General features: G+C 41.4%; 1 protein-coding gene across 1 annotated transcript; it reads left to right on the top strand.

Annotated features, from left to right (window-relative positions):
* Window positions 1-8450: 8450 nt before the first annotated feature.
* Window positions 8451-11227, top strand: LOC127805567 (uncharacterized). Its single transcript, XM_052342321.1, has one exon. The coding sequence runs from the start codon at window positions 8451-8453 to the stop codon at window positions 11115-11117; it is 2667 nt and encodes an 888-aa protein (XP_052198281.1). The 3' UTR covers window positions 11118-11227.
* The last annotated feature ends 215 nt before the right edge of the window (window positions 11228-11442 follow it).

The raw sequence follows: 11442 nt of genomic DNA, 5'->3' as shown, positions 1-11442 counted from the left end.
TGTTCGGCCGAGACATGAAGAAGAAGAAGAAACAGAGAAGAGGAAGAAGAAGAAGTAATCTTCAGGCAAGCTCTCCTCTCATGTTTCTCTAGTGTGCAAGCTCTTCTCCTTCCAGTTATCTTTGATTTCCAAGCCTCTTTGTTATTCCTCTTTGCAGCCTCCTCCCTCTTGTTGTTAGACGTTTTATATAGCAGTGGGTATCGGTGGTTAAATACGTATGTATATATGGTCCCTGTGGCCTTCGTGCAAGTGATTGTGAGGTATGCTAAGGTGTTTGGTAGTTGGGAATGGGAGTTCCGATAGGTTCTCGGGTGGCTGCCATGGCTGGGGAGTGCAAGTATATATATATCTATATAAGTTCCAGTGGGCAGCAACGTAACCGTGGGTGAGGGACTTTGCTGTGTGCGTGTTTGAGTTTGGATAGTGAGTTGTGAAAAATAGCCTTTGGCCGTGAGTCCACAGTGTGTGTGTGTGTTGTTGTGATACACGAAGTGATGACTTATATATACATATTATTAATTAATACTTATTCGGTGCAGTGGACGAGTAGCACGCAGTGTATGGATTAATTTAGCTGTGTGTGTGAGTGTGTGTCGCTGTGAGTTGCTGTGTGCGTGAGTGTGTGTTCACTAGGGAAGGTTTAAGATAATTAATAGGTGTGTTCATTAGGTGTGTTTATGAGGGGAGAAGTTGAAGTGATATATTTATATATATATATATATAATGTTAAAGGATGAAATTGGAGGCAGCAGCATGTCCTTGTGCACTTGGAGCTTGAAGTGCTTAGATATATATATATATATATACATTTATGTAAATGTTGCTTAAAGATTATAAGCATAATTTGAGTTATCTAAATAAATAATAATAGTAATTGGTAATATTAGTAAAGATTATTTTTATTATTATCTTTCTTTCTTAAAAATAATAATAGAAATAATATTAGTAAATAATAAATACTGCGTGTCATAATTCATTAAATTATATATATATATTATAATTTATTCTTAATAGTTATGTATTATATGTGGTAACTCATTGAGTTATTATAAAAATAAAGGTATAGTTTAATAAAACCATAGAGATTGTAAATATACCCAGCGTGTCTTGACTGCATTTCTAGAGAGTTTGTTCACTCTCTACTTCCTAAGCGGAATGAAGTTAGGTTATTCTCGGGGTAATATCCAACCTAGGGCCGAGTTTGGTTTTAGGGATGGCCAAGTCTCTAGGTGTGGTCATGTTCTCCCTCCGAGAGGGTGCTCTATTATGGTGACGAGTCTTAAGCTACTAGTTGTCGACCGTTACGTCCTGGTAGATGATGGTTGGTGATATGGGCCCAACTATCGACTATCATGACTGGCCACAGACGAACCAGGGCAGCTAATACTGTCAGTCACCCACCTTTTTTACATCTTGCATATTAGGGTATTGTGTGCCAGGATTTGGGCTGCATCCATTGGGGGACTCATGTAACTGAACGTTTGGCCACGTGCATACATTGCTGTTTACTTTATCCAATAGTTAGCTAGTCATGAGCACTGCATTGAGTGTATTTGCCTATGTGGGTAGGCGTGACTTGATGCTTGGTTTTATGGGGGCCTTGTATCAGGTTTCTGCCCATGTGCCATTGCATTTTATACGTGTGCATTTACTTGTTGTTTGATGCCGGCTTTTGATTGAGATTGAGACCACAACTGTGATAGTGTCGGGTACACCGCGATGGTTATATTTCCACACACGCGAGTTCTTTTGGGTTAGCGTGTTGTGACTCAGTGAGGTCGCTCTCACTTGAGGTTTTCTTTACAGGTTGCAGGTTTAGTCTGCACTGGCTCATTCAGGTATATATCATGGGTTTGGGCGCCATTGTTTTCTTTTGTGGGCCCCAAGACCCTGTATGTGCGCATTTCTTTTATGCACGAGATACCTGGCATTTGTTTGTTGACATGGATATGCTTTGCATGGATACTGCATGTTAGGTGCAGGGTTCTCTGTAGTGCTTATTCTTATTATCCGATCCTTTCGTATGAGCTTGCTGAGTCTTGTGACTCACTTTTTTGCTTCTCTTCATTCCAGGTAAGGGCAAGGGCAAGTTTGGGGATGGTCCCAGTGAAGTCTAACTTCTCCGTAGTTGGTGTACAGGGCAGGTTAAGTTAGCTTTATCTTATGGCTTTTTGTACTTTGAGACTTTGGGGATTACGACGTCTTCTGTGGCGGGTTGTGGTTTGTTTTGTGGTTTGGATTTGTCTTTGGCCAGGGATTGTAAATGTAACCTTGTTGGGCCTGTGGTGTTTTGTTATGCATGAGGTGTTTTGGATTTTGTTTCTGATTTTTTTCAGATTCATGATTACGTATATTTGAATATGAGATGCATGCATGATAGGTTTTGTATTCGTTATTGGGACACCTGCTCGGGTTCTATGGCTAGTCTGGGGGACCTGGGTTGGGGTCCTACAGTTATACTGTCCATATGTTGCGTCCATTAACCCATGATAATAATTTGGTGACACTCGATTCGTCTAGCTCCCTTTCTCATGAGAGCGATCCTTTCACTTTTTAAGGCCTCGAGAGTTAACATGCCACCCTTAGGTTGTGTTTGCTTCAAACATACCAGTTAACCAAAATATAATCTATCCAATCCAACATCATGACATACCATTCATTCACCCTTCCATACATGTATGATAATTTCTACACAACTAATATTCATAAATGGTCTTAGTTGTGACAAAACAAAGTTTTTGGTACATTTCGCTTCTACATTCAATACATTCCATTCATATTTCCATTACTACATAGATTCAAGCTAACAATTACAAATTTTTCGATACAACACTGCTACTAAACAATGCTCTCCGCATCCCCCTCAGCACGGGACGTGGCCTTATCTGCCCAGCAATCTAAGTACCCATCACTGCCTATACTTGATTCCGGTCCAATAGTTTCCTTCCTCTGATAAGTTGGTCCCCATTCCACGGCCTCTGAAGGAATGTCCCCACAAATGGTCTTGCCTTCGGTTGAGTCATAAGGTAGGGTTTGACAAGGTTCCCATAGCTCAGCTTGTTGCCTCACCGCCCTAGTAAAATCATCAAAATGGAATCGAAGATGCATATCCAGCATCATGACTCTAGTAAGCTGTCCCCATGCTTCATTCATGAACTTCTTTGTGAACAAGACCTGCTTCTCCGAAAGGCCCCACAGGGGTTCACGTGTACCCAACTGAAATACTGTTTCCACTCGGTCCAGATAACTCATCACGGGCTCATCCTCTTGTTGCCTTCCTCCACGTACCAAGAGTAGCTCTTCCTCCCAGCGATGCCAAAGCAAATCTAGTTCCCCAAGACTTGTTTCTAGCATCCACCATCTTGGTTCTCCAGAATCCATGCTAAGGTGTTCCCAAAATCTGCATGCAAGGTCAAGTGTCAAATCCCTTACCAAAGTAGACCATTTCTCCTGAGCACCATAATTAGAACACATACGCCTTATTACTAATACCCTCCTAACCATTCCTATGGGATGACAAGAATACTTACATATATATATATATATATGTATACAAGGGGGGTGTTCTAACCTTGCCCTCAAGTTAGTGGCTTCTTGCCATGAGCACCCATTTTTCTCATTCCTAGCCATTTTTGGATATTATTCTAATACACTTCTAAATTTTGGACTGCTAATCATAGTCCTAACTCTACCCATCACTCCTAGGTGTACAAAGACTCCATTTACCCCTAACTTACTCTCTGATACCAAAATTGTAAGGCCCGCTTCCGAATACCCGAAAGAAGGTCCTTACATAGATGATATAGAACAAAACTGAACTCAACTCATTTCATTTCTAGCAGTGGAAATTTAAATAAGATTTAATTATATTCCCAATATCTCATAACTCTAGGCTCAATGGCCATACAAAATAATAAGAGGCTCAAATGCCCATACATAATAAATTCTCATTATTACAAACCTCACCAAATCACTAACTAGGATCTTTAAAGCTAGGACGTGTCTCCATGCACCACTATCCCTGGGTTGCAGTCCTATTGGACTCGCCCCTAATAACTGTCTTTCCTTTACCTGGAATGGCAAAGAAGATCAAGTGAGCCACAAGGCTCAGCAAGTTCGAGAAACAAGGAACAATATATAGGATCCAAGAACATGATGACACCAAGAAGAGTAATCAAGGACTCCACAATTATATACAAGATTCATAATTTATGAATTTATTAATTCAACTCAATATATCATGTCACCATGTATCACTATGCAAATGTGCATAAAATTTCAATATCATTATTAATTCTCACAGGCTCGCAAGCCATCAATCAATACATGCAAGAGTGCATCATTTCATTACTAATATCAATATCCCTGGCTCTCAAGCCATAAATCAATGCATGCGAGAGTGCATAAGTTTCATAAACCTCACAAATAAATATGGAGCTAACCTGTCGGGCTATGGCCACCTCGTCCCGCGCTAGGTACTCTAGGGTACCCTTTCCCTCCGCGCAAAATAATAGGTGCGCAAAGCTAAGTAATACGAAACATCATAACATGAACATACTGAGTATGTACAAACGTGACATGCATTCATTTCCATATAAATATCATGAAATTTCGACTCACAACTATTGCTATACTTATATATATTTTTTTGTCTATCTCACAATACTTGATAGTTTCCCACTCACATCAATTATGCACACGAGACACAATAATTTACCCAAGAATTTATTTAATCAATTTCCAAGAAGCTCATAAATTCTTTACAATTTATTTAAATGAGCCCAAGTTTTTTTATATATATATATATTTGATATATGATTTACATTATTTATGGAATAACAATAACAAAAGGGATAATATATATATAATATAATTAAATGGGTAATGATGGCGTGTACTCAGGGAGGCATGGATATTTAAAGACTTAAGTGTATAAATATATCTATATATAAGTGGGTTGCTTGGAACAGAGCATCCATGGCTTTGGCTTGAATGTGTATATATATAATATATATATATAAATGAATGTAAATAAGTTTGCATCCAATGACATGTGGTTATATATACATATATATAAATGTAATTAGGTTGCATATATATATATAATTATAAGTGGGTTTGTGGAGCTGGTGCGTGAATGGGTTTACATATATGTATTTTTTTATTTCCTTGGATTTTAATGCCCTCACTTTCTCTTTCTACTGGTGCGCATATATATATATATATATATATAGACAAGTGGTTTGGACAAAGAGAGGGAAGGCTTCCAGTAAGCAGCTACACTACCACTGCTTCCCTGATACACAGCTGCACTTTCAGCGTATAATATTATATATATGTATGGGTAGAGGCAGAGGGAGTGCTCCCATTCAACTGGCTGCTCTGATGAGTATAACTATATAAGTATATATATGTGGGTGGGTAGGCTAGAACAAGGGAGCATTCAGATTTGCTTATGTATATATGAATATGTGGGTGGCCGAATAGGAGCAGGGCATTGGAATGGCAAGTGTAACAAAGTGTATACATGTGTATATATATATATAAATGGGTCAAGTGGTTGATTGAAACAGGGAGCATTTTAGGGGAGGTGTGCGTGTACGTATACAAATGGTGATCCGCATGAAGCATATATCTATACGGCTATATATCCAAGTAAGAGGCTACTCATCTGGTGTGAATATACATATATGTATATAGGTGTATATATATACATGTAGCTAATTTTTTTTTTTTGATACAGAGATGAACAAGGCTGCTGTATTGACTGAAACAAAGGTAGCCATTCGCATAAAGTAAAAAGTAAGTGATGTTATATAGCAAGAGGAGGAAGGAGGAGAAGTTAGTAAGGATATAGAATTTTACATTAATCTAAGCAACAGACAATAACCCAAGAAGAGATCAAATACACAGAATTTACATAATATAACTGTAACGACCCGTTAGTGGGTCCGGGTGCTATATTTTGCAATGAGGCATCTATGATATAAGAATGATAAGTTTTGGTGATTATCATGTGTAATTGTAGGTTACTTCCAAGAAAATATGGAAAAGTCAAATGTTTGACTTTAGTAAAGTGGGACCCGCTATATTCCGAGGTATGTGTCGGATTATCTCTTTGCAACTTGTGGTGTTTAATCAATGTCTAATTTATCCTTTCATATTAAGGAGTTAGCTTATTAAATGAAAAAGGGCATTTTGGTAAATGAATAAAGAGGGTAATTATATATATATAGAGAGAAGGCTTATTTTGCCCTAAGTGAAGAAATTAAATTGGAGAAGGGAGAGGAGCCGAACCGGAGAGCGGGAGAGAAGAACCAAGGTAAGTAAATTCTTCCTCTTCCATTCTTTCTAGATTTTGAAGCCTCCAAGAGTGATTAATCAAGCTAAGATTTCTTCTCTTCCCTTTTTCTCTTCTTTTTCTTCCATTTTGAGTGTAGGATCAAGTATATTGAAGAGAAAAATCATCTCAAGCAAGTCTAGCAAGGAGGAGGAGTTCTAAAGGCAAGCTCTTCTCCTCTCAATCTCTTCTACACCCTTTGATCTTGGTAATTTGAGAATTCGGAGTTAAATACCCCTATGATTTGCAAAACCCAAACCCATGTGGATACCTATGTAGAAAGGATTGTAAATCTCCCTCAACCCTTAGTTATTTCACTTGAAGTGTCTTGGAACTTCAAATAGGGTCTCTTCCACCCTATAATCCATGGGAGTTGTGGTGGGATTTGAAGGAGAGTGGTTTATATAAGTGATTTTGGGTTTTTGGCATGTATTTAGGGATGATCGGGAGTTTTTCTTTGAGTTTGGTCGACCAAATGTCTTTAATCGGTCGACCGATGGGTTGCAGAGGGTTCTGTTGGTCGACCAAGGGCTTAATCGGTCGACCAACTAGGTGTTTTGGTCACTGTTGGTCGACCGATCTTTTCCTTCGGTCGACCGATCTTTCCCGTTTTCAGCCTGCGCATGCTCCAGTGTTTCAAGTATAACTTTTAGTAGAAAACTACGATTGAAGAACCGTTTGAAGGGTTGTAAACTAGACTCGATAGGATTCGTTTTGGTATATAATTCAACCCATTTGGATAATATTTGGTCAGTCCATTATTGTGAGCTTTGAAGGGCTTGATTCTCCCTTCTAATTATTTCAGGAATGAAGCTAAGTCCCTAAGTTCTTGTTAGAGGTTGTTGTGGATGAAAGTCCAGCATATGAATCCCTTTATTTTCAGAATAGTTATAGTTATTTTTTTATGCATGTAAAGGCATGAGGTATGCATGGGGGATTCCATTTGGCTTGAGTGCTTGTCACACGATCATGTTATTTATTTGCTAGTTGTTAAGCACAAGCATTTGCATTTGGCGTGTGATTTACTAGTTGGGCGAGGCTTGGCGGGATGCTTGGCTTATGGGGGCTTTGTATCCTGTCTAGTCTACTACGCCACCCTTATGTGCTGCATTTGCATGAGTCTTGGCGCCGGTTTTGAGATACAGCTGTACGGTGTTGGGCTTTCCCGAATCGAGTTATTAAGGACGCCTTGGCATGCCTAGTTTTTATTTTGGACGCTTATGCGTGCCAGCGAGTGTGGTCGCTCCCACTCGAGCGAGCTTTAGCTCGTAGTTCAGAGACAGTCTGCCTTCAGGGCAGTGGCAGGTTTGTATCAGGACTTGGGTGCCAGTGCATTCTTTATTTGGGCCCCAAGATCCAGTATGTGAGCATTGTTACTTTTCAGTTGATACCTGCTTCAGTTTATGAGCCTACATGACATGTTATGCATGAGTTTAGTTTGTTAAGTACTTAAGAGACAAGTGTATTCTTAGAGCCTATTCTTGTGCCTTCCTTTCTTATGAGCTTGCTGAGTCATTTGGACTCACCTTGTTTCTCTTCATTCCAGGTAAAGGCAAGGACCCGGTCTGGGGCGAGTCTAACGGTTCCCGACCTCTGGGTTAGACAGTGTACAGGGCCATGCAGACCTAGCAGTTGTCAGCCTGGGAGTTTATTTTTATCCATTTTGTCGCTTCCAGTCTATAGTTTTCTTCAGTTTATATGGGTCTGTATGGATTGTATTTATTTTTGTGGCCGGTGTGCCGGTGATGTATGTCATGCATGCCTGGGCTATGTAAGCCTAGAGATCAACTGTTGTATACCAGATTGAGGTTTTGAAATGCATGCCAGGATGGCAAGTTTCTTTTCTCAGTTTTCTTTTGATATTTATCAGTAGCATGCATGATAGGTCCTTTGAGATCAGGTTGCTTCTATTTCAGTAGGGCACCCGCTTGGGTTCTTTGGGGACCTGGGTGGGGGCCTTACATTTGTTGGTATCAGAGCGTGTTTGGAGTCATTTAGGATAAGATGTCCCTGTACACCTAGGATGTCGGGTAGAGTTGGGTTGTTTTATTGTTAAGTTAATCTTTAAGGCTGCGTTCTATTTCTAAGCGTCGTTCTTTATGTAGGAAGTATGAATACGCGAAGTGGACGAGGACGAGGACGACCACCTATGAGAGGTCGTGGGCAGAGTATACCTCCTCCTGAGGCTCCCAGAGATGCTAGTGAGGCAGAACAACAGGGTACTCCAGACGTGCAGGTTGCCCTGGCGAGTCTCGCACGTGCCTTGGAGGCCTTGACTGCTGCTCAGTTGAGGCAGGGACAGCAAGAGCAAGGGCGAGGTGAGGCATCCCAGTTAGTAGCATCGGCAGGCGAGGGTAGCTCTGGGGCAGCTCTCCTGAAGACTTTTGTAGCACTACGACCCCCAGAGTTCAGAGGAGTAGATGTAGCCGAGGCTGAGAATTGGCTTCTTGAGGTTGAGAGGCTTATGCGTTCCATGGGCTGTGCAGAAAATCAAAAGGTTCAGTTGGGTACTTTCCTTCTGAAAGGAGATGCAGGGTGCTGGTGGGAAACCACTAGACATCAGTTTGGGAACCGAGCACCCACATGGGCAGAGTTTGAGGCATTATTTCGTGAGATGTACATACCAGACTGGGTGAAGGAGCAAAAGGTGTACCAGTTCATTGAATTACAGCAGGGAGATATGACAGTTACTCAGTACGAGGCAGAGTTCATTGCCTTATCTAGATACGCACCTGAGATTGTGACACCGGAGGCCCGCAAGGTTAGTAAGTTTGAGAGGGGCCTGAGATCAGAGATTAGACATGCTATGGCTGGTGCTCGAGCGGATGATTTTCCTACGGTGGTGAGACGTGCTCATGCGATAGAAAAGAATATTGAAGAAGCTAGAATGGAGCAGTCAGCTAAGGTAGTTGCCTCAGGGAAGTCAAGTGGAAGTAGTGGTAAAAAGAGGAGATGGGAGTCCAGTTCTAGTAATAAATCAGTTAAGCCTTCAGAGTGCAAGATATGTGGGAGATGGCATCGAGGACAATGTAAGATATCACAGGGTAATGTGTGCTACCACTGTGGGCAGCCGGGTCATATGAGGAAAGATTGTCCGTGGAGGTTTGGTGTAACACCTAGCCAGGGAATCACGTGTTATCGTTGTGGCCAGCCAGGTCACACATCCAGAGTATGCATGCAACCAGCACCAGTTGAGGGGCAGAGGATCCAGAGTTCAGGTCAGAGGCCAGCACAGAGATCTTCAGCTACTAGAGGGCGAGGAGCAGCTTCACGACCTGCCATTACTGATAGCCCCCAGGTATCAGGCAGGGTGTTTGCATTATCAGCAGCAGAGGCTGAGGGAGGTAATGAGACTGTGCAAGGTATTCTCTCACTCTATGGCTCTGATGTTCGTGCTTTATTTGACACAGGCTCCACCCATTCCTTCATTGCACCCCGTGTTCTGCGTGTTGTACCTATTTCCAGTAGTCATCTACCGTACATTTTATCTATCACAACACCGGGTGGTAGTATGTTATTAGGAAGGGAAATGGTGCCGGAGTGTGAGATTATAGTCCATGACAGAGTTATGCCAGGTGATTTAGTGGTGTTAGCCATTCAAGACTTTGATCTTTTATTAGGCATGGATTGGTTGTCCCGCCATTATGCCAAGGTTGACTGCCGACGTAAGATTATTACCTTTGAGCCTCCATATCAACCAGAGATGATATACAGGGGAGTAAAACCAGTTGTTGCGACACCGATGATTTCAGTTATGCAAGCAGAGAAATTAATAAGGCAAGGGTGTGAAGCATATTTAGCATTTGTGACCGTTGGTTCTAAGGAGAGAAAAGAGTTAATCGACCTTCCTATTGTTCGGGATTTCTCGGATGTATTTCCAGATGAGTTGCCAAGTGTTCCACCCTATAGGGAGATTGATTTCTCCATTGAATTACTTCCAGGCACTCAACCCATTTCTAAGACTCCTTATCGCAAGGCTCCCAACGAATTAAAAGAGTTGAAGGTGCAATTGCAAGACCTTTTAGATAAAGGTTTTATCCGACCTAGTACTTCGTCGTGGGGAGCACTAGTGTTATTTGTGCGTAAGAAGGATGGTTCCATGCGGTTATGCATTGACTATAGGCAGCTTAATCAAGTAACAGTGAAGAACAAGTATCCATTACCTCGTGTGGATGACTTGTTAGATCAACTTCAGAGCGCCTCAGTATTCTCCAAGATAGATCTACATTCTGGATATCATCAGGTCCGAGTGAGGGATGAAGATATAGCCAAAACTGCCTTCCGCTCTAGGTATGGACATTATGAGTTTACAGTTATGCCATTTGGGCTAACTAATGCGCCAGCAGTGTTTATGGACTTAATGAACCGGGTGTTCCAGGATTATTTGGATAGCTTTGTCATTGTTTTCATTGATGACATCTTGGTATACTCGCCTAGCCCAGCAGATCATGAGATTCATCTGAGGATGGTGTTGCAGCGACTCAGAGAGAAACAATTATACGCCAAATTTTCCAAGTGCGAGTTCTGGCAGCCTCAAGTGATATTCTTAGGTCACGTAGTATCTGGGGAAGGTATATTAGTAGATCCAGAGAAGATTAAGGCAGTATTAGATTGGCCAAGACCTACTACAGTGACTGAGGTACGTAGTTTTCTGGGCCTAGCTGGTTACTACAGGCGTTTCATCGAGGGTTTTGCGCGTTTAGCCTCTCCAATGACCAAGTTGACGCGCAAGGGAGTTCCTTTCATTTGGGATGACGCCTGTGAGCAATGTTTTTAGGAGCTAAAGCAACGTTTAACCTCAACCCCAGTATTGGCTATTCCTAGAAGTGGCGAGTTATTCGCAGTTTATAGTGACACTTCATATTCAGGTTTGGGTTGTGTACTGATGCAGGAGGGACGTGTTGTTGCTTATGCCTCTAGGCAATTAAAGAAACACGAGCTGAATTACCCTACCCATGACTTAGAGCTTGCTGCTGTGGTGCTTGCTTTGAAGATATGGCGGCATTATCTATTTGGTGAGAAAGTACAGATTTTCACTGACCACGAGAGCTTAAAGTACTTGTTCTCTCAGAAGGAATTAAATATGAGGCAAAGGCGCTGGT

Source organism: Diospyros lotus, chromosome 7, assembly GCF_014633365.1.
Source record: "Diospyros lotus cultivar Yz01 chromosome 7, ASM1463336v1, whole genome shotgun sequence".
NCBI lineage: Eukaryota > Viridiplantae > Streptophyta > Magnoliopsida > Ericales > Ebenaceae > Diospyros > Diospyros lotus.
This window is presented reverse-complemented; position numbering and strand designations above follow the sequence as displayed.